The sequence below is a fragment of the Puntigrus tetrazona genome, chromosome 18 (genome assembly GCF_018831695.1).
Source record: "Puntigrus tetrazona isolate hp1 chromosome 18, ASM1883169v1, whole genome shotgun sequence".
NCBI classification, from domain to species: domain Eukaryota; kingdom Metazoa; phylum Chordata; class Actinopteri; order Cypriniformes; family Cyprinidae; genus Puntigrus; species Puntigrus tetrazona.
In genome coordinates, this window is record NC_056716.1 from 20,808,378 (window position 1) to 20,833,761 (window position 25,384).

The following is a 25,384-nucleotide window of genomic DNA, read 5'->3' on the forward strand; positions in this document are numbered from 1 at the left end:
CACGTGGTATAACGCTCACGTTTGAGAGTTTTACTATTTATCAGACATCGGGTCTGGATAACGCATATAATGCTAGAATTTACCCATTTAAAATTGTGTCACATAATCATCATCACGTATACCGGGACTTTGTGAGTCTCTTGTTCTAATTAAGCTGCATGCAACAAGTTTTGTTGGTTTCTTGAGTTGTTCAAAAAACTGAAAATGAGCTATTCACGACTTTTCCGCAGTTTTTTTTTCAAAGCAAAATTGGATTGGTTGATCCAGGAACAATTTTTTTCAGATCACCAAATCTAAATTAGTTTTTGCTCTGCAGAAACCCAAAAGGGACATGGTAAGGGGACTCAAAAACTGAGATGGAAAGAAATGTCATTGCTTTCGCGAAAGTTTCACTAAAATGTGTTGATCTACGCAAAATAATTTGATGTACCGATTGGATTTTGTAATCTAATCCAACTTCAGAATCTTTTTTTTCTTTTGATCCGATAGATAGATAGATAGATAGATAGATAGATAGATAGATAGATAGATAGATAGATAGATAGATAGATAGATAGATAGATAGAACAACTACAAACTGAACAAACATACAAAATGATAGTCAAAAAGACAGACAGACTGTAGGATTTGTAGTCTGTAACAGATTCAAATATATTTAGAGTGTAAAATAGGTTTGTGTCTTTAACTGATGGCAAACAGGTTGAGACATTAATTCATGCTTGTCATGGTTTATGGCACCTAGGAGACGTTCGTAATAAATTTAGTACAGCTTCAAATCCAGCAACACATTCAGAAAGAGCCTAACTGCATAAAGGCTATGATTTCTTTCTGTCATTTATTTGCTCATAGCAGAAATATGGAGAGGCCATTTTTCAGAAGCCGACTCTTGTTTGTTCTCTCTCTCTCTCTCTCTCTCTCTCTCTCTCTCTCTCTCTCTCTCTCTCTCTCAAATGCTGTTTCTCCACAGACCCCAAAAGTCAAAATTGGAATGATAAATCAGGTGAAATGACCAACGGAGTATTCCTGACCACACAGGCTGACAGAAAAGGATAGAACAATGGAGATATACTCACGAAGGCAGGGTGCCAAAATGAGATCTGCTGAACACACTGTAAGCAAGCCAAGCTTTTATTTCATTGGCACGCATATTGAGCGTCAAAACCCGGGTGTGAATTATTGCAGGATTTGGGGGTGTGACCCTCTAAGTAGTGCTTCAACTACATAGCATTCTCAATTATGCATCCTTACTAGTACAGACTAGCAGAGAACTACAAAGGTATCGAGCAGAAAATGGGTGGGCAGTGGAAAACCATTATAGGAAATTTACAGAATGGCCACAGTAGACTTGAACCTGCTCCTTGCTCCGTGTGTCAGAGAAGACCCTCACCTCTAGGTACGGGACAGGAGAGACGGCAGGAAGTGGGTATTCTTTCAGTGTTCGCTGCTCATCCAGGAACTTCCCGGCTTTTCCGTTGTACGCAGGCTGGAAGAGGCCGTAGTTTAGCACATCCTTCAGGCTCTGGTTGAGTGTGCAGAGGATTCGTTGTTTAGACAACCAGATGGGCGACTCCACATTAAACTTCATGCATTTCTGCAGAAGAAACAAAAGCAGGGACACGATAAGTCATATGCAACAGCAAAACTGAAGATTCCATAATAAATATGCCATTCAAAAGTTGAGTTAAAAACGTTTATATTTACCAAGAATGCATTTATTTCATTTATAGTAAAATATGAATAAATAAATAAAAAATACAATTTTTGTGCTGCTTAATGTTATTTGGAAACTGTGATACTAATGAGATCAATAAAGCTATAACTATAGCTATTATAGCTATTTTTTGCATAATTATAAATGTCTGTGGGTGAAAAGAAATTCACAAAAGTGATTTTATGTTCATAAAAAGTAGAAAGTAAATTTTAAGGTCTGAAAAAATTTTTTTGGAGAATAAAATGTAATGTAAATTATTTTGTTGCAATAATGTTACACTGTCATTTAGTGAAACAATATTTAAGTAAAAATTCAATTAGAATGCTTATCCTGACATATTAAAATAAATAAAAGAATAAATAAGCATATTAAATGTGATTGTGTTTTAAATTAGTAAAAAAATATCTTACTGAAAAAATAGCAAAACCAAAAATTACAACAAAATATTATTTGGGGTGAAAGTAATTAATATGTCATAAATTGATTTTTGTTGTAAATATGATTGACAAAATTGTTACAGCGAATGACATTTTAGTTGGTGTCTACTGTAAATCAGAGTTAAAAAAAAAAAACGTTTTGCTCAAAAACACAGAAACAAAACTGGACTTTTAAAGCAATTTAAAGCAGTATTACACTTATTGTTTTTACGCTTAAAACTCTTTTTTGTCTTTGACCCCTATACGGTCTATTTTTAACTATGATAAAAACAATCAATGCACCAAGTCTCCTCTTGATGTAACGCTTTATTCATTTATAGTATTAAAAAATAACATGGAATATTTTCATTGACTTTTAGTTTTGATTAATTTAACGAATAACGCAAGTGACAAAAATGCGTTGTATTTTCAGTACTAATAAAACAAATTTACAGATGATATAAACGTCCTTTTTGGGAGGTTTTTTGGTCTGTGATGCCCTCAACGTCTCCCGAGAAGCATTTCTTATTATTCCTTCCTCTCGTGGTCTTTCAGAATTTGCTTCGTGGAGCTTTTGCCCCAAAATCAACACCGAAGATTTGAGAGTGAACCCACTGCCCAATCAAGCAGTGTATCAATAAAAGTCTCTCACCCGTGTCTTTGTCCTCTATACAATTACTAATAACACACGACCCCTGCCCTTTCCACAGCACCGTGATTACTAGAAGCAGAGAACCAGCAGACCACCGGGACAGAGACAGAAGGCTTTCAGCGCTTTTGTTCGCTTCTCCTCTCAGCAAATACGACATCAAATGCAGCTTTGAACTCTTGTCTACTGCATTTATTTTAACAGAGAGCCCAGAATTACGGAGACAAAGATGGAGAGGACAGAAGACACCAGTCTGAAACACACACACACACACACACACACAAACATAAAAAGAAATGTGTCTCAGAAAGTTGTAATTGTGTGCAGAATTCCCCTGAAGTTAAGCCCGAGTTTCATTCTGTTTTCCCGGGGATAACAACAGCCTCCACCGCGGTCGTTCCTCTTGATTTTTCAATCTTAAATTTCATCACTCCTTTCTGTGTTTATCTTCGCTCGCGCTGACAGGCGACTGGAGCACATTCAGCTCTATTTAAACTCAGAACAAGAGGAAAACCAGACCGCCGCCAAACGACAAACCTCCATTCAACATACAAATGGAACTGACGCTTCAATACAATAATTCAATCATTTCACGTCACACTTACAATCTTTTTTTCCTCACAAGAACCTATGCACAGCACAAATTAAATACTACACATCTACAAAGCGGAGCCGAAGTTAGATTTTTACGCCAGATCACGATAACAGCATTTAGAATTACATTTAATTATTTTTTATTGCTTTTTTATTATTGTAGTCTCAGGTTTATCAAAGCTGTATTATTTGATAAAATATATATTATAATATATAATAAAATCTAATTTATTCATGTAAAGCAAAGCTGAATTTTCAGCATCATTACTCCAGTCTTCAGTGTCACATCGCCCTTCAGAAATAATTCTAATATAATGATTTATAATAAATCCAGGAAACAGTTGTGCTGCTTAATGTTGAATATTTCTGGGACTGTCTGATGAATAAAAGATAAAAAAGAACAGTGTTTATTCAGAATAAGAATTTTGTGTTAAAATATGAAGTAATTGGTTTCTATCTAGAAATTCATATTTATAAAAGGTGTGTTAAATGTATAAAAATATATAGTAAAGACTTATATTGTTAGTAAGGATTCCTATTTGGAATAAATGCTGTTCTTTTTAAATTTATTTTCATCAAGGAATCAAAATCACAGGTTCCAAAAAATAGGTAGGAAACCAATATTAGAAACTAAATAAATATTTATTTAGTTTTTATGATCAAATAAATAAGAGACTACAATAAAAACAGTTAAGATTTAATGGCAGTGTATATATGTACACACATATATATATATATATATATAAATATTAATTTTGATAATGATTATATCGTGTCTGCTTTTATATTACAGCCCAGAATATTTACCAGTGAAGGGTTTGGGACTGTGTCATAGTTCATTTTTAATTAGACAGAGCTGTATTTATTGATATCTCTCATCACTGTCTGAACTGAAGTTACTCCAGTTCATTCTGGGACTGCCTGTTTAGAATTGCCCGCCTTGATTTTGGATTGATTTAGAATATAGATTAAGTTATCATGCTTTTGACACAACCTTGTCAAAATGCTTTTGCCGTGTACATATAGTAGGTGGCATCAGGTTTTGGAACAAGACTATCGCTTCGCAAATTAGCAAACACCTCTTCCATCTCTCTATGTCCAGAAATCCAAACGGCAACGTGTAATTAACATGCACAAGCGTCCCCGAATACTCCCCGCCCATTTCGGCTGGGCAGTTCTCCCACAATGCAGCAGTGCCGATGTGATTCCCTGAACTCGTGGACCGATGCTGATAGTATTAGCCTGAGGAAATTCATAACAGGCCTCTATTGGCATCAGTTTAGGAGAGAGAGATTTCTAACAATGCATTGATTGAGCTGCATGCACACAGCCGCTCACAATGACTCTGTTTGGCTGGAAAACGCTGTGGATTTGCTCAATAGGGCTTTGGTAAGCAGGCTGGTTTTCAGCAGGCCTCCAGAGAAAAGTGGAGTGGATATAAAACACATCTGGAGAATGAGAGCGGGCCAGTCCATCACTGTCAAACGCATGCAGGTGCGCACAAACATCACGCCATGCACGCATGCACCAAAAATGCCCTAACACTGCGCTTTTATGCGTTCGAATTGGAGTGGTACTGATGAAGGCAATGTAATTGTTTGATGAATATTCAGGAGTCTGAAAGCTAAAACCGTATAGTAACATTTTGTTGTTAGCATAGCTGTGTCACTGTGAGTACGGTATCATAAATGTCATAAAATCTTACCTGTTTTATTACAAAAAAAGTTGTGTTTTTATAGCATATTTTATTGCAGCGAGCCATTTAGTCATCTATCGGGATCCTTAGGAATATGATGATGAAATGAAACTTACAGATTTGATATGGGCTGCTTTTGGTCATCACTTTTATTGTAATATAAGAATATTAAATGAAAAATGTTTTATCTATGTTTTGTAATAGTGAAAGGCTTCTTTTATGATCACGGCTAGATTTCGGCATTTCATGCGTTGCTGGATGTTGGACCCAAAAATATTCACGTTGTTTGTATTTGGCAAAATACGTTTGATGCGGGAGCGATCAGCCGGGAGAGGGACAAAAACTGCTTTACTGAACAAATACTGCGTGAGGGGTGAGAAACGGGCCAAGGGAGGTCCACTATATTTAAATGGTGAAAGGTCGTAAGGTCTAAATAGTCTGGTTTTAAATTATTTTTCTACAACAGTAGATACCAAGGCTGCCGCCGCTCTAGCGTTCTCCAGATTGCAGGCTTTAAATAAAGTGTTGTTATAGTCTCTGCCCATAAACAATGATTTGTCAGTAAACAGTTTAACCATATATTCAAAAATCTGATTATAGCAGTTATTTTAAGACATCCACTTTAGGTTGATGATTAATATAAATGATTAACTGTGGGCAATGACTACTCTCCAGAGTCCTGTAAGAGGATCAGCTCGTGGACTCCAAAAATCAACTAAAAGCACCATATTCTCACTTACAAGACGTTTAGTCTCAAATATCGGCTTGCATACAGTTTGTTTCTTCATTTATTAGTATTTAACGCTCTTTAAATGATAAAAGCTCCCATGTGATGCTAGAAGTGGCGCTGATCAGCTATTTTTGAATTTATTCGTATTAAAGCATATTTTTATAGCAGAAATTTAACACAGAAATTTTAAAAATAGTACTTTCTTCCATGTACTTGTACATAAGTACTGTACAATATCTTGTTTACTGCTCCAATGTTACCTATGTCAAAAAAAAAGGATTATTTACCACAAAAAAGCACAAAGAACGCTAAAAAGAGCTGTAAACAAAACCCCATCTATCTCCACCTCATAGCTTGCTCAAGCCTATTTAATTAAATATTCAGGTGCAATGGCTTTTTGGATAGATAGAAAGATAATGCACTACATGACCTCTGTCAAAGTTACTTTTACTGCATTGGTTCGAATATCAAATATGTAAAACAATCCAATACTTTTTAAAATGTAAAACATTTCAAATCTAAAAAAGAGCCACATTATGCTGCATTTATTTGTGGCCACATTTAAGAAAAATTTACTTTTACTGCATTTAGGGATTGTGTGAGAGAGAGAAGACAAAAACATTTTGTTCCACAAAAGGTAATTGTGCGGGAAAATACAGTTTATGTGTGAGTGTCATGTATGTCTGTGTATTAGGTGAATGGATGTCGATGGCAAATTGAATGCACTGATGTAAGTCGGATGCACAATGCTGTGTATCATCGGGGGAAGACCGCACTGCCTCAACTAAATAAGTTCACTGAGAACGATTTACTGCAGAGAGAGAGAGAGAGAGAGAGAGAGAGAGAGAGAGAGAGAGAGAGAGAGAGAGAGAGAGAGAGAGAGAGAGAGAGAGAGAGAGAGAGAGAGAGAGAGAGAGACAGAGAGAGAGAGAGAGAGAGAGAGAGAGAGAGAGAGAGAGAGAGAGAGAGAGAGAGAGAGAGAGAGAGAGAGACAGAGAGAGAGAGAGAGAGAGAGAGAGAGAGAGAGGAAAACATATGCAGATAAAAATCCCCTTTTCCACAAATCTCTCTCTCCAAAATTTTTTTACGAGCATTAAAGAACCAATGCTCTTAATAAATAAATATTCAATGCAAAATAATTAAAGATCATTTTAAAGAAGGTAAAAGAATAAACATGATCTTTTCACATATGGTCTGGTTAGGGTTCAATTTGACATAATCATTATCTTTTTAAATTTTATATTTTCGGTCACAAATATCTTATACATTTAATCAGTATTTTGTCGCATCAATTAGTGAGTTTTAAAATGACTAAAATGGCATCTAAACATTAATGGAAATTTTATTTGAAAATTAGGTAAAATATTCAAACACTTGCAATAATAAGTACATCAATTTAATCAATAGAAATAAACAAAATAATGATTTTTTACAGATTTACAAAATACAAAAAAAACTATTCTTGTGTGCGTAAATGAGTGTGTGTGCGTAAATAATAATAATAATTATTATTATTAATTTATTTTACATTATTTTATTACTTTCTTTTATTTACTTTTGACCTGTTTCTGGGACATTCATCTACATGTTAACTTCCTTCTATCACTTTGTCCCTCAAAAGAGTCTGATCAGCTCTAGTCCTCCGACGGTGTGAGCTGACAGGCGCTGGAAATGAGCAAGCTAGGTCTTTCCTTTACCGGTAATGAGAAAGACTCGAAAAAGTCAAACGAACAAACTCTCTCCTCACTGCAGTGCAGGGTCACGTTGATGACTACTTTGGTATGAAAAAGTCTTACTCAGCAACGCTCGGGATGGAGACCTTGCGGCATGAGGATCATTTACGCGCACAAACACATACATACTCGTCCAAGTGAGAGAAAGAGAGCTCGTTGAGTCGAGAGGGTGTTATGTCTCCACAAACACTCATAGCGAGGGCTCATCGACCAATGAGGAGCGCCACAACCACCATGGGAGTTTGCTAATGTGTGCGGTAGTGTGTGAACATGTTGCACATGCATTCGCAACAGTATTAATTATTAAACTGGTACAGATACAGTGGGAAAAACACACGGCAGGAAGGATTTAAAAGCTCGCACTGTTGCTTTAAAGATTTCCAACAGTAAATGAACTGAGGGCAGAAGAATAAACTTTGTGTCAAGGTAGACTGATTAAAGTGCCCCCATTATGGGTAATGAAAGTTTCATGTTTTGGTTTTGAGAGCCCCAAACAAAAGGTTGACATGCATGCAAGGCCAAAAAACACTTTCATTTACTCATAATATGCTTTTTTTTACCATATTTGTACAATGACTCATTTTTTCGAAACCCCATTAAGTGATCGGTCGATTTCATTTAAAGCAGTGTTGAACGTGAGATACATGAAAGTGAGATGACTAAATTCATGTTCACATTTGGTCTAGAACTACAGCAACCGTCATGTTTACAGACTCTGCAATTCCTCTCTACATGAAGACAGGAGAGATAAATAAAAAAAGTAACGTGTTACATTACTAGTTACATGAAAACAGTAATCTGTTGCATGTTGCCTGGCTGTCTGATACAGTCTGAATTACAGGTGACAGGATTGCTCTGGTCAAAAAAGCCAAAAGCTTTCATCTAAGCTGCTTGAACTAGAGAGAGAGAGAGGACAAAAATTAATGATAAGAGCAATATCTAGAGACACAGTAAGAGAAAGAGAACAAGATGCTTTCACATTAAACAGTCAAGCTGGGCTCCTGTTTCTTTTTGTCAGTCTGAGCACAGTGAAGATGAAACACCTTCATCACCAGAGACAGAAAACAAGCCCAAGCCCACTTGATAATCTTTATACGGCCATAAATCAAGCATGTGCTGACTTTAAGAGGCGAATCAAACGCGTACGATCTGGATACAAGCATGTACAGAAACACAATTCTCTTTCAGTCTCTAAAAGACATCACCAGCAAGATGAAGGATTTTAAGGACCAGAGACAAGAAGACAAGGAGAACATGGAAACTGAAGCGTCAAGTATCTCGCACAGAATAGAGGTCATGACCAGTTCTGGCAGAGGAACTTTATCAACATCTCATACTCATCTTAAAACTTTAAACCGTCATCTTTCTTTTTCTATCATTTAAATACATAGCCTTTATACTACCGCACTTGACACTGTAAAAGGAGTATGATCCATTGAGAAAAGTGGTCACCATTTATCCGGAGCTGACTAGAGGACAAGAAGTCCTTAGCATGGAGCTCAAGACTTGTGTTTGTGAGTCTGTAGAGAAGAATGATAAATCCGGATCAAGACACAAGGCATTTCATTCAAGACAAAAGGCATGGTAAAAGGGAGCGGTAAGAGCAATATGGTTTTCTGGACCAAAACTGTTCTGTTAATTTACACAGCTGTACTTGACATATTTAATATTATCTTTGTCATATTTTAACTTCATAGATCCGAGGGTTTGTCATGCAACCTGTCCAGGCTGGCCAGATTAAACATCAAAATACACGAACAATGCCGTGTAAAGCAAAACAAAATATGATACAAGAAACAATAAATAAAGGTTTGGAATTGTGTCGGGTGACTAGTAATCAGTTAGCAGCCTTGAATTAGTTACTCAACCCGTAGCTAAACAAACACAATTCAGCTTGGATCAAGTCTTTATCTTTTTGCGCTCAAAAATGTTTTCAAAAATGTTTTCAAAAATGATTTCTGGTATTTATGAAGACCTCGTAGACAACAGTAAATTAAATACAGTACAGTATCATAAACATAATGTGTTTTCATAGTCTATGTGAGATTTACAAACTTCCTGTTCCTGTCGGCGTGTGTTTTGCTTCTCATGTGGTGAAGTAATTATGAGTTATGGAAAATATTCTGTGCCGATACACTTGCTTGGTCAACCCTCTTTTTTCCTCTCTGTCATCAAAACCGAATCTAATGAATACCTAATTGTAGCAGCAGCATATGTTCTAGTTACAATAATGAGATGGAGGGACACATCAGCAGTTCTCTCATCCTTGTTGTTTCTTTAGCTGGTTTTGTTCAGGTAATGAAATGTAAGCAGGACCTGGTGTAAATGATGGGAGTTCAGGCACACTGTGAGGGGTTATAATAGCTGGAAAATGATCGTTACTAATGATTGATTCTCAAAAAGTCATTGTGAGATAGCTGGCGAACGCCTTTCTCAGCATGTCAAGGTCTTAAAGGGATAATTCAACTAACTCATCCTTAAACCTGTATTATGTCTGTCGAAACCCAACAGTACATATGCTCGGAACAGGGTTATTTCAGTTAATTTCAACTAAAACTAAAAACGAATACTTAAAATAAATGAAAAAAATATATATATATATATATATAAATATAAATATAAATATACATATAAATATGTATATGAGTGAATGAAAACACTATATAGACCTAGTAAAGACTATAAAAGTGCATTTAAAAAAATTACAAAAATGCACAACAGAAGTACTAAAATAAAAGAAAAAAGAAAAAAAAAAGAAAAGAAAATCAGATTATAATATAAACAAAAACTGCAGAATTTACATAAATGACACAAAAATTAAACTGCCTTTAAATCAGCTATAATCTGACATGACATCATCACATAACACAAAGCATGCATGACATAACAAATTAACAGAATAGATACCTTACAGTTTTTATGCTATAGATTCTGTGTCGGATTGTCATGTGCTGACACTTTTGCTGTAAAATCAGCCTAGCATGCACAAAGCGAGTTCTGAACGAGCCCAGATCTTATGGATGTCAGCACTACCTGATGTTGACAAGCTGTAAAAAAATTCCTGAGGAAAAGGGAGTGAGAAAAGAGAGTGAGAAGAACATCCACACAACAATCAACGGAATGCTAACTTATTTATGTGACATGACAAATACATCTCCGAAACGCAGGTCACACACTCGTGAGGAGTTAAAAGTTTGGCTGTGTGAAACTTTCCTGTGGTTTCAACACACACACACACACACGCACACACAGCCAGAGAAGCATGATGGGGGTAGAAGCTCAGTCTACACGGTGTGTTGATTCTTTCTCAGCCTTTACAGTCTAGTTTAGAAACGTTTTCTCTCTCTTGCTCTCCCACTCTCTCATTCGTCAGACAGCTGTGGTCTTGTATCTGCACAGAATTCAGAGTTGAACAAATTATAGAGCCATTAGGCCACACCACACATGGACTAATCTTAGTTTATTACCAATTTTAAAATCATACTGCATTGTATTGTGCTGTCAACCCTGTCAATGTGTCTTTGTCTTATGACAAATATGGTTTATTGAATTAACAGTTTTTTAAGGTATGTTTTCAAATTCGGTTGACTAACTTTCAACTAAACTAGCTTATCTTAATGTAGCCAAAATACATTGTTTGCAACCACTTACCGTAAAAAATATGCATTATATACAGATCAATAGTCAATAGCCAAAGCAGATGCATATGTTTTTACAGTATGATGGTGGTATTTCAGATCAAAATATGACTTTCTGTTACGAAACAGGACGTTGACTTCTCATATAAGGACACGGAAACTAAAAGCATGTTTATTATGCAATTTGCTAGACATAGCTAATGAATAGGGAAAGAAATTGTATTTCATTATTCTATTAAATATGATATGCTATTACGAAAGTCTGCTCAATTATTACTCCCATTAAGACACTTTTTTCACTATATGTTGCCCCAAAAACACATCAATATGCAAATTAGATTTAGTTGTACATGATGCCAAAACCTGATAATGACCATTTTACACACATTTTGCAGAAAGAAAAATGGTATATCAAATCATTCTGTGATAACATAGTTGAGTAGTTTTTTCCTAAAACTTTTTTCCTACAGGTTATACAATATCATTTATTTTGCCTGTAGCCAATGCAGACACCTATAGAGCAGGGCTATAGGCACCTGTTGTATGTATGTATGTATGATATATGCACTGTGTCCATATACTGTGTGTATATATATATATATATATATATATATATATATATATATGTATATATATATATATATATATATATATATATATATATATATTCCTCCTCACAATATTTATAGGGCTACAGTCCCTATTAATTAAGCAAAAACACAAAAATCCATTTTAAAAAAATCTAACGGTTTCTCAAAAAAGCTGTAAGACTGGTCGCCTGCTGAGTAATTTCTAGGAGTCGGGTGCACAGGTTTTAGTGCTCCGCTGGGCAACAAAATTGTGCTTACAAGGTAGCTGCTCCAGTGAACATTTCTGAGCAAGAACCAGACAAAGGTTTCGGTAGAAATATGTGGCATTGCATCTACAGTCACATTTATAACTTAGATGTTTAATGCACTTTGCTTTCAGAGTTATGACCTAATCAGGACTTTGTACACATTCTGGCCACATTATATCATTGCGGCATCATTGATTTAAAATTTCCAAGATGTTAAATTTGACATAAAACTAAAATAAACCGCTGCTGGTCATTTTATGTGATAGTCAGAAAGTCTCTTTCCGTCTAAGTGGAAGGTTTACGACCAGAAAAGGCTGTAAAGTAGACCAGATTTAATCTGACTCTGCATAAGCTGCTGGATGTAATTCACAAGTGTCAAATCCCTCCAAGTCAAGTCTTCCACGGCTAGAAACTCTCTAAAGAGTCTCCGGATCTCTTACATACAGGACATGTAGAAGACTGGAGGTGAGCTGTTTTCTTTTATCACCACACTATAGAGGGCTGGGGGAACTGAAGAACATAAGACCAGCTTACGGGAAGACACACTTGTCATTCAATTAGCTTCAGTCACACACACACACACACACACACACACACACACATGAATGACATGCTGAGGCTTACGTTTTTCTAATTAAGAGACACTGATGCATGACAACACACTCTGGTTGTATCTCAGTTGGTTGATTTTTATATAGAAAACAGAGACCTATAAAACATTTTACTAAATGTACTACTTAGACGCGTCTCTACTGCTTTTATCACTAAACAAACTTTATTAGGCATCTGCGCAGACAACCATCACTATTACTATTGCTGATACAAATGGATGGGCATGGAAGCCTGTACAAAGCACTCAATAAAACATTTTAAAAAGACAACTGTGGCTTCTCACAATTCTGACTGTTTTCTCACAACTGTGTTTTAAATCCCGCAATTCAGATTATTTTCTCTCTCAGAATACTGAGATTTTAACTCACTATTGAGAATCATAAAAACCCAGTTCTGAGGAAATAAAGGTTGACTATTTTCTTGCAATTGAAAAAAAGGTTTTCTGAGACAAAATGTAGATTTTATATTCTCAGAAATGTTCAGAATTATAAATACAACTCTAAGGGGAAAAAAAATGCAGAATTGCGTACATTTTTGAAGAACTGAAACAAAAACATCTAAATACTGAGATAAGTCGTATTATCTTACGAATGACCCTTTGCACCTAAAAAACCAAACATTTATTTGTGGATACAGCCTTTTATAGATGTAGTTTATTTAGTAGTATAATCTTAAGTATTAAAGTTTAGTCCTGTACTGTTTGAACTAGACACAAATGACACCTTAAATCATGCGTTGTCTTAAAACATCCTAGCAACCACCTCAAAAATCATTGCGCCCACTCAGAAACACCCTAGCAACCATCTAAAACACTGTCAAATAGTGATCACATCTCATAATTCATACAAAAAATATAAGGGTGTTTGCTTTTGCCTCTTTACAACACATAAATGATTACACATTTTAAAACCATCCGATTTCACGTCCAAAATGAGAAAATCTGATTAGGTTTTATTTGTACGCTCTGATGGAGTCATAAATGTTACACTGCATTACATGTTGATGAAGCACAAATGCCATTGTCAACTACTGTAAAATTTATACAAGCCATTAAATATTTGTCACTTCCCAAAACAGCAAGTCAGCTGGAAGTGTATATATGAGTCTCATTTTGAAACGTGATAACATATAATTGTTTTAGTAGAACTATAGCATTGCTTACACCTTAAATTTCATTTAACACACCTTTTTGTCAAAAGCTCATAATGGCAAAAGCGTAGAGCTTCTTGGGAATGACGTTTATGGTGACTATAAGTGTCAAAAAGCTCATGGGTGTTGACATATGCCCCTCAATATGTGCTTGAGAGATTGTTAAAGCCTGGCGGGACGGAGCGGTGACGGGGCTCAGCTGGGCATGTGAGGATGACCAACACACAGGGAAAAGATTTGATTTCTGCGTCTGTCTTTCAACTCCGCTGTGCTACCACAGGCCATTTGGGAACAAAAAGCAAATAAACAAGAGGGAAAAGTCGATTGAGACGGGGAGCGTGACAGACGGGAACAGACGGAGGGATGAAGGAAAAGAAAAAATGTGAGTAATATGGAAAGATGGAAGGCTTTTTTTCTTGCCAGTGTTCTGCTTCCGTGCTTTACTAGCCTGAGCAAAAAGACTGTATTTTCAAACCTGTCACACAGAGAAATGGGCAAACCCTCAGACGCAAGCGTATTTTATGGCAGCTCACCCAAAAAATGAAAATTATATCATTTATTCACTCTCGCGTCATCTCAAACCTGCATGGCCTTCACAAAAAAGGTATTTTGAAGAATGGGCACAGGACGCTCTTTTCCATGCAACTACAATGAACAGGAATGGAAAATTCCTGATATCACAAAACAGCTTTAAATGAAAAACGGACTGAAATAAGCCTTTACTGCCGTAATAATTTACAATGCTATATATATTTACAATGCTATATATAATAACATACGATAAAAAAAAAAAACTTTGTTAAAAGTCCACATCAAATTAAATGTGAAAAACGGATTTTCTACACATTGAAAGCACATTAAATGCAAATAAAAGTTTCTTTTTCAATGTTTTAGATAGCTTTTGAGAAAGAGAAATGTCGAAAAAAGAGTGAGATAATGTTTTATTAGCATTTATTGTAAGCTGACCTGTACTATTTTATAAAATAAAATAATATCAAAGTGATTTAACTAAATTTGATTGTAGTTTTATTTTTTTTTGTAGTATTATTGTTTTGAAAATCTTTAGTTTGTTCTTGCTTCCACTCAAGCACAAGACACTCTTGAGGACATTGGGAAATGATGACGGAGAGCATAATCTTTAGCTTCCTCTGCACCTCACATCCCAAGCTTGTAATTTCGTCTTTTAAAATCAAACGACATTTTTAGTGAAAAGAAAAAAGAATTAAAGCACAAAACCTTGATCCAATTGAATCAAGAATATGTGAGGAGCACAGCGTCACGAATTCAGTTATTTAGTCGTCGACCACGAAAAGTTTAGAATGTAAAATAGTTATGGTTTATTTTTTTGTAACAAACATATCTGGTGCATAAACTATAGTTCTGAAGCAGACCCCAGTGAGCTGCTTCACTAACAGCAGTTTATACTGGCAGCTATTTTCTAAATAGCTAACTGAAATGAAGCCTCATGGTTTAAGTCAATGATTTAAAATGGTCCTCATGAGTGACAACTACATTAACGCTCACTCATGCATGCCACACAGAGAGCTCCACCAACATGAGAAACACTCACAGCTGAATCCAACAGCAAGGTCCTTATGTAACGGCTTGATTATCTTGCATAAAGCGCAGTAAAAAGCATTATGTTATGCAAATATTTAATTTATATATATCCATAATATGGAACCAAATATATTTGTAATCCAGTCTCGGATTTAACCATATCTTGTACCAGTTGCTGTATTCCTAAAGGAAAGAGAGGAGGAGGGTAAAGGGGTTGGGGAAGAGAAGTGGAAAGGAAAGGTGATGGACACATGAAGAAAGAGCAGTCTCCATTTCAGACGCAATTAAAGTCTTTTCACTCTTTACGGACAAGCTTAAGAGCATCCATCAGCTAACTTCAACACTAACGTCAATCAAGATCTTCTCTCTGACACACACCTGTTCCCATGTGTGTCAGGGTGTAAATTACTGTGCTAACGTCTTATGTGAAGGCTGTCGTCTTTGACTCAAATTCAACACGGAAAATGAATTAAGCTAAAAGTCTTCAGATGAATGTTGAGTGAGATGTTAAGGTGAACCCGAAGACTTTGATTAAAAGATTCATGAGGTTTTGATGACTAAAAAAGCTCACATCGGGGTAAAGCAGAACTGAGCTAGCTAAAAAAACGAAAAGGAAAAAAAACATGGAATCACGATCATTTTTGACACGCATCATGGTGATGTTTATGCAATTTAGACACATACATTTTTTTTAAAGGAATACTTCATCCAAAATACTCTCACTCTTAAATTTTGCATTATGTCACTTGCTCACCAGTCGATGCTTTGCAGTGAATGGGTGCCGTCGGAATGACAGTCTAAACATCTGATAAAACGTCACAATAATCTAAAAGCAATCCACACCACCCCAGCCCATCAGTTAACATCTTATGAAGTGAAAAGCTGCGTATTTATTATAAACAATTCTGTCATTAAGAGTTTTAAATTTGAATCCTTGCTATTTTCGCCAAAATTTCAGTAAATAATCCATAACAACAGATCCTTTTCCAGTGAAAAAATCCATCTCCTGTTTTGGGTCGCCTTCGTTAGTCGATGGCAGTTGATCTGTGCATATTTCTCTCCTGATTCCTTTTCACCGAAGAAAGCAATATTATAGATTAAGAACTTGTAATTTAGCCAGAAGCAACAATATGAAGTTAAAGAATCTGGTATTGATCGAAACACGCAGCTTATAGCTGACTATAGCTGGTGGGGTGGGGGGGGTTATGAGTGGTTTGGACTCATTCTGACGGCACCCATTCATTGCAAAGGATCCATTGATGAGCAAGTGATGTAATGCAAAATTTCTCCAAATCGGTTTATAAATCTAAAAGTCTGGCTTTCAGAAAACTGCTAGTTATACAACTGTCTTGATAAAGACAACATAATAAAGACTTGATAAAGATCTCATAACAGTCAACAGGCAAGATGTAGCCTATGCACAAATATACATTCCTGTCAGTTTGGCTGAGAGCCTCCCCTCACAGGCACTCTATAGAGAGCAGCAAATTACAGCTTTATCTCCTGTACAAATGAGAGGACTGCTGCACTTCTCCTTTCATCTGCTGGATGACTGTAGCTATAGACTCACAAAATGACATCAACATATACACACATATAAAAACGCATCCACATATGCTGATCTTACAGGGAAAAAAAGCTGAAATACAATTTAATTGGCAACAATCTTTTGAGGTTCATCTTGAAAAACCCAAAGTGCCCCAAATACTGTGAGCAAACTAACAAGTGGACATCTAACATCAAGCGAATCTGTTTTCAACACCGATAAAAAAACTTTTTCTAGAGCAGCAACTCACCATAATGTTTGCGTGAGTAAAGATGCTGGAAACTCTGCTTTGCACCACATGAATAAATGATATTTAAAAATACACTAAAATTAAAATGTGTTATTTTAAACTGTAATAATACTTTACAATATTCCTGTTTTACAATATTTTGATCAAATAAATGCAGCATTGGTGAGGAGAAGAGAATTCTTTCACAACCATTACAAAAACGAATAATAATAATAATAATAACGTAGCGTAGGCCAAAATGTAAAGAATAAAGAATAGCAGAGTATTACCACAAAACCTTTTGCATTAGTGACATAAACACAAACACATTAGACCAGAAATGAATACATACAGCGCTCTGGCCGTGTTGCAAACAAACACTAACCGTTTTAGATGGGCAAAAGCTGGACTAACACATTCCCTCAGGATCTTTCTCATACTGCAGAGATGTGAGAGAACAATCGCTCACAATCACTTATATCAACTCAGAAGAAAAGTCTGTGTTGGGATGTAAATTGCCCAGGGCACTGAAGCTCCCTTTGGCACTTAAACAGTGAGAACACCCAGAATCCACAAACACAGCCGCTCTAATAGAGAAACGAGAGATATGGCCAAAGAAAAAGAGCAGAATACTGCAGAGAGAAACAAAAAACTATAAGAAACAAATAAAATCAGAAACATTTTGTAAACAAGACGCACTGTGTATAATAACCATAACTGAGGTGCATTTCTTAGACAGTGCCATAATTTATAATAATAATATAAGTATAATATTCAAATGTTCTAAAAACAAACTAATTGCCAGCTGCAATTCTACCGTATTATCAAAAACACTACTGGATAGGGTTGCCAGGTCTGTGCAACAATTCCTGCTCAAGCAAAAATAACCCAAAATAAGACCATATCTAAATATCAAAACATATGCCACTCACATACCCAAAATACATATTTTACTGTCACTATTAGACACCATTTCAATTTGAAAATTACTAGCAAAAATCATAAACAGCCTTCATAATGGAGCTCAAAGGCCCTTCCCTCACAAAAGTCATAATCAACCACAGCATTGCCAGAATGCAAAATTATTCCAATTATTTATTGACAAGTCAATTACAAGTTCTTTCAAATCTTGGGAAAAAGTAAAAAAAAAATAAATAAATAAATATCCTTTTGGCACAATCAGCCTGATTCTGGAAGAACATCGCAACTTGGCAACCCTGCTAATAATTACCATTCAGTAAAAAGGTTGCCAAATTTGTAGTTCTAACAGTCAATGGTTTGTAATGTTTATAATGATATCTGTACTGGAAAACCTTAAAACGTCCATATATTTTTTCCAGCAGGGTCATAAACTAACAACAGTTGTCAGTCTTAAACTCACAGTCATTTCTCATGTGTTGACCTCGTCTTGTCCAGTCATTAGCTCTCTGCACCGGATACTACAGGTGTGTGTGTTGTGCTACAGGCTGGAGTTTAAGAATCAATGAACGAAGAAGATAATTAATAAAGGGATGAGGACACCGTCTGGAGAAGCACTGCCGCAGGGAAGAAACTGTACGGTTCTGTAGTAAAGCTGAGGAAATCCTCTTTTCTCTCTCTCTCACATACATTTACTTTACTTAAATGAAGACAAACCATTCAAAAGTTTAGGTCGGGTTGGGTTTTTACATTCTTTCTAAAAGAACTCTTTTTGCTTACCCAAAACTACAATTAACATTACTACCTTTTTTCCTATTTAAATATATTTTAAAAGGTAATTAATTCTGGTAATACAAAGCTGAGTTCAAAGCTGAATTGTCTCCAGCATGCTGATTTGCTGCTCAAGAAACATTTATTATTATTGTCAAGGTTGAAAATAGTTGTGCTGATTTAATTTTTTTTTGTTCACAATATTCTTTTTCAGGATTCTTTGGTCAATAGTACTTTGATGAAGAGTATTTCTTTTGAAAAAAAAATGTTATTAAAATTACAAATGTATTTACTGTACCTTTAATATGCCTTGTTAAATAAAAGTTATTAAGAGTTATTATTATTAAGAGTTATTTCAAATTGTATTAATAACTGACACTATTATTTTACTGAATTTGAACTTTACTGATTTACTGAAAATAAAACAGTTTGTTTTCAAAACATCTGAACACACATACGTACATTTTATATATATGTATGTATGTGTGTGTATATATGTATGTATGTGTATATAAAAGTTTCTGTTTATGTAATATATGGATGTGTACTGTGTATTTATTATGCATATATAAATACACACACATACAGTTTTGTGAAAATATTTACATGTATATGCATTTATATACTTATATTTTAAATTACCTTTAAATATATTTAACATATAAATGCATGCTTTTAGATTATCCCTGTTTTCACAGCTTCAGAGGGAAAAGAAAGCTTTAACTCCACTTAAAGAACAAAGTGAAGTGCAAATGCCCAGAGCAGCACAGATCTCAGTCGAGGTCTGTTCTCGGTGCCATATGCACATCAATCCCAGAGTCCAACGGGGACAGCTCCCTTCACCTGCTCAGATGAATGCAGGACACACCTGAATAACAAGCTCCTAAAACCCAGCTCTCATTTATGTGAATGTGTCCAGACGGGCTGGGAGAGTCCACGGCAGACATGCTAGTGCAGGTTGGGTTTGAATGAGCTAAAAATAGCATCGGTAGAACGTGAGACGCCTCCGCAAACAAAGCCCCCCATCTCCTCCGTGATGGATGGCATCGTCGTGCCGAGCGAACGTGTGTGCCAGAAGAGGGGGCAAGATGCCTTCTGAAATGCTGAAAGAGAGAACGTCTCGATGTAGCAATGACAGAGTAAGAAAGAGAAGCTAAATGATCAAACAGAAAGAGTGAAAGAAAAAGACGATCCTGGTGAAGTGACACCGTTGCACGGCTGCGAGTTAAAAGCGTATTTATGACCATGCATTACTGTTGCAAGCACGCTGCGCTGTTAAAAATGCATCCATCTCCTCTGTTTAAGTATACAGTGACAGAAAAAGAAAGAAAGAGAATGAGACTCTTTATGTGGTTTAGACAGCTTGCTGTGGCTGAGGTGAAAGGCTAATCTCTTCTGCTGAGGTCCAAACAAAAGCTGCTCTCAATTAATGGCCTTTATCAAGCAGCAGGGCAGCAGAAGTGGGGCTAATATGCTCACAGCTCAATGCTAATAATGCTAACCCAAAAATAATCAGATCCAGAGCGGCGAGTCCAAGACGGGCATTAGATCGGACAGCTGCAGTCAGACACCAGTCTTCCAGAGATTCTGCTGTCTCAGACCCATCAGTCTGTCTCAAGCTCGGATGATGCCGTCTCGCCTCAATAACATCACATATCGTTCTGGAACACAACATCAAGACTGACTCCAAATACCTGGCAGTATAGTTTCCAGGAGGTTTTTCGCTATAAGACATAAGCCAAATGAAGCTAAATTAATCGAACTGTATTTACTTTATTAGTAAATGTCCAGGAGAGAAAGCAAAGCAATGTTTAATCAAAATGTTAATTTTTTCTTATTTTGCTAATGTGATCAAGGTTGAGTGGGCGGGGAATTATCATGTCTGAAAATTCACACGCTAATTAAAACCTGGTGAATAAAAATTGTGATTTAAAACGCAATTAAAAATAAATAAAAGTGCATCTTTGTAGGGATGCAAAATTTGGCATAAATGACATATTATTACATATTAACATGATTATATAATAATTATATATAAGTTATATAATTATTTATAAGTTATTACTGTTACTAAATAAAATATATAAGAATAAAAAACATTACCAACAATACCAAAAATGTAACAGTTACATTAATAATTGAATTTCACAATACAACTTTAAATGGCAACGACAATACTAATACACATATTTATATATTAAATACTTTTGTCTTGAAGGGTTAGTTAACCCCAAAATGAAAATTAATGTCATTAATTACTCAGCCTCATGTTTCCAAACCTGTCATTTTTTAAAAAAAGAAGAATGGTTGAATAAATTGTTATTTTTGTATTTTTTGCACAAAAAAACTGTTGTAAAATGGAGGTTGCGCCACTAATGTCACATGGAGTGTCTTCCGATCGTTTCAGTTGTGCTGCTCTCTATGGAGGATCTCCAATTTCATCAAAAATATCTTAATTTGCTTTCTGAAGATGAACAAAAATCTTATGGGTTTGGAACGACATGAGGGTGTGTAACTAATGACAGATTTCCTTTAAATTTTATTTATTTATTTTATTTTGAAACATTAAACCATTGAGCCTTTATTATAGCACAAAAAGCACTTCTTCTGGAAAGGTGGGAAGGTGCATGTTCCTAAACGCACATTATAAGTGAACAAACTCAGAGCAGATGCATCAATTTACCGCAAACCAAGACACTAAAAACACTGGATGATAATCTGCTCACGTGTAAAAGACAATAAAGCTGCACTTCGCTCTCCAACACAAAGCGCATATATTTATTTAATAAAAGTCATTCTGATTTGGGAATCGCACTAAGCTGTAACCCTGTTAGGCTGATATGGCACAATGAAATCCATAATGCGATTTCAGTTTTACTGCAATTAATCATGTACCTTCCTACATTATTTGCCACTGAAAACACAAAAATCACATTATGTAAATTAAACGTGCCGAGAATGCTATTCTATGTTTTAAACAATCATTAGACATCCGCAGAGGAAGGCCAGGTGGACTGTAAGGTGTGTATTACAGCTGTCACCGTGCTCTGCGTCCATACTGAGCCACGCATACCATCTGTCAACAGGAGAGCTGGGACCAAGAGGCTGATTACTAGAGCATCACGAACAAGTACCATCACCAAATCACACGGGACACGACTAAAATTGACACTTAAAATCCAATATGAGCTTTCATTATATAGTCTATATCACAAAACTGCAGTGCCCCACACATGATGTTCAGGGGAAAAAATTACATACATATATATATATATATATATATATACACACACACACACGCATTACACCTTAATGTAGATCTGGACCTCGAATCAAGAATTTCTTCCCACTACAGTACATGTACACTTGTGGTCCCAGTTTACTAATTAATTTCCTAATTTTTGTTTTAAAACGAGTGAACGAATCAGTACAACATGGCCACAATTTACTAAATAGAGGGAGTGAATCAGTACATCATTACCACAAATGAACAAATCATGTCTGAAGAAATCAAATCTTTACTCAGGAACAATGTGGAGCAGTGGTTAAAGCTCAAGTTTGAGCAACTGAAAGGAATGATCTGTGAGCCATCACTCTTCTGACACATTGCGTATCACTCGTGCTTTATGTAAGAAAAAAAAATGAATTTAAGAAGGTATTTGCTGAAAACTGCTCTAATATTACTCATGCTTTCCAAACAACAACTGCACAAAGCTGCTATATGGCTCCAAAAGATTATATAGTGCAGGAGTTACATTGACTACTCAGGCAATGAAGCCACCAAATATCTTTCAAAACACTGAAAAATGCATGCAGATGCTCCTGAATACATTCTATAGATCTCCAAAATTGACATTGGTGATTGGCTCCTTTCCCGTCCTTTTTGGGCAATGCTGTTGAAGCAGAGACATAAGATCAAGCTCTGCTTTAATGGCAAATTGCATGTATTTGAGCAGCACAGCTCAGCTGGGTAATCAACCTGAATGAACTAGCTCATGCCAGACATTTCTGTGAGTGGGATTGGCAGTCAATATGAAACCAATAAAGGGATAGTTCACCCGAAATGAAAATTCTGTCATAATTTACTCACCCTCATGTCGTTCCAAACCTGTATGATTTCATTTCTGCTGCGGAACACAATAGGAGAAGTATTGCAGAATGTCAAAAGTGTACTTTTTCATAATGTGGATTGTCAAGCCAGAAAAACGATGAAAAAAGCATCATGAAAGCACTGCAAAATATTACAAATCTTCAAAAGCCATCTTTGCTTGAGGAGCAGACCAAAATATAAGTAATTTTTATTGAAAATCCAATTAGTGTAGTCCTCAAATTCAACTACGGCACGCAAACAAGTTTGACGTCACTAATGTCATGCGATATTAATGTAAAATTTCGCACAACGACTCTTGACGCACGAGAATTACATAAAGCTACCTAGCAATGACTTAAATTTCACACAAAGACACATGAGTCATATATGGACTGCTTTTGTGTGGCTTTTTTATCGTTTAGTGGAGCTAAACAGTCCCAGTCCCCTTTATCAAAAAGCACAGTCTAGATATTACGCAATATGTCTTCTTTTGTTTTCCCCAGAAGAAAGTCATAAGGGTTCGAAACGACATGAGGGTGAGAAATTTACATTTTTGAGAGAGCTCTTCCTTTAAGCAAAACCAATATGTGAAAAAGGAAAAACTGAAGACAAGAACATTATTTCTCTTTGGGAAATTATTTGAATTTCACACAAGAGATACGAACAGGTTAGTTTCCTTAGAAGAGTGCACACATCCACGCGCGTACAGTCAAACTTTCACCTGTAATCTACTGTAAAGCGTAACATTTCTCTCCCAGCAGTGAGGTCCCTGTAGTCTGTGCCATGTGTAAGTACATCACAGGTGTCCCTCTGCGATTAACGTCAGGGAATAGGGCTTTTGTCACACTTTGAAATCCTTAACCAAAACCCTCCAGAGACATGTGCTCTTCTCCACATATCATTTTTTTCCTCTGCCTTTTGCTTTCCTTTTTTATTAATATACACAGTCTTGGGGAAGTCACCCTGCAATGAACACAGCCAACAACGATCGCAAGACACACTGTAAGCAGATGCGACATTAATGCAAGGTGAGGGATTTGCAAAAAGAGTGCTTTCACAGCTTAGAAACGATTCAAACCTTTTTAACTTGCACATTTTATCTTGACATTCATTTTAGAAGGGACACTTTTATTATTAACTAGAACTATGTTTCTAGCTATAAATTTAATGCTTGTTATAACTAGCTTTTAGAAAGTAGCCTGTATGATTAATGCGCACAAGACATCCATAGTTCACTTGACTGGACACGCATAACCATACAGTCATCCATACAGTCATGAGGTCATACAATTTATAATGTCAAAATGTTGAAGGTTTCTGAAAGCAGTGTGGAGACCATCATTGAAAAGAATGAAAGATGTTTAAAACCCCAAAGACTGGTTATCCATCCAAAAAGAATAATGAGGACCCTGGCCACTCTTGTTTACTAAACCCGTGCCAGAACCTAGTCTTAGCCAGCTGGCAGTTGCAGAATTTTGATAAGACTAAAGAAAAACCTTCCTAGATCTGATGAGAGAAACATCTCTCTCTTTGGCTTGCAAAAATTGCTAAAATCATAAATTCGAGCAAGTTCGTGGAGCAGGAAGCTTTTTGTGGGCTAGAACTTGGAGATCTGATCATCTGAAGGAGCTAATTGAATGGAACGAAAGGAAATCTGCAATGGGGGGGAAAAAAACGAGACTTGAGACTATGACAATGACCAACACTTGCCGCAAGGACATTTTTCTAGACATCTCTAATTGGCAAAGTCAAAGCCAAGATTTAAACCCCACAGAAAATGTGTTCAGAGACCTGAAGATTACAGTTCAGAGATGATCCACAAAGCATCTGCATGAAGGACACAGGAATAACTGACCAAATCCAGTTCTGCAAATCCAGAAGACCTACTTAGAGTAAGTCTCGCAGCTGTAATCACTGCCAAAGGCAGCTCTGCAAAAGATGAATAAAGAATCTGACTATAGACGTCAATGGAGGATTTAAGTGCACTTTTTATTTTCAAGTGAAGGCAAAAGAAGATGTTTCAATGAATTGTTAAATATTTCCATGTATATTTTCAAGGCGAATTGGGATACTTTACACATAACAGCTCTTTATACTATATAACGACAAATAGTAATTAGATCAACTGGAGAACAAATGGAGACTTTACGTTTTCCTCCTGAAAAAAGTGTCCATTAATCTGACATCTGTCTAGACATTTCACTATTGTTTCAAAATATGCTCAAATTAGCCAAGATACAAAGTCTACAACCAAAAATCAGATGATCTCAGTATGAAAGCTCATGTAACTCATAACTGAAATCCTTTCAAAAAGCAAATTATCTGAGTATCATTGTAGATACTGAATGAAAGAGGCATGTATATAGCACTTTACTACGTTTTACTGTACACTCAAAGTGTTTTTCAATCAAATCAATCATATTATATTTTTTCAGTATAAAACACTATATGTTTGTTCAATTTAAGCAATAAAAAATTAGTTCCCAAAAGATATTAACACTAGA

General features: G+C 35.9%; 1 protein-coding gene across 1 annotated transcript in view; it reads right to left on the minus strand.

Annotated features, from left to right (window-relative positions):
• The window catches only part of shank3a (SH3 and multiple ankyrin repeat domains 3a), a 225,513-nt gene that overhangs the window by 135,779 nt on the left and 64,350 nt on the right, over positions 1-25,384 (minus strand). Inside the window, exon 4 of the mRNA XM_043264469.1 lies at positions 1,388-1,591. Within this exon, the coding sequence (XP_043120404.1) occupies positions 1,388-1,591 (204 nt within the window). The remainder of the gene's footprint in view (positions 1-1,387; positions 1,592-25,384) is intronic.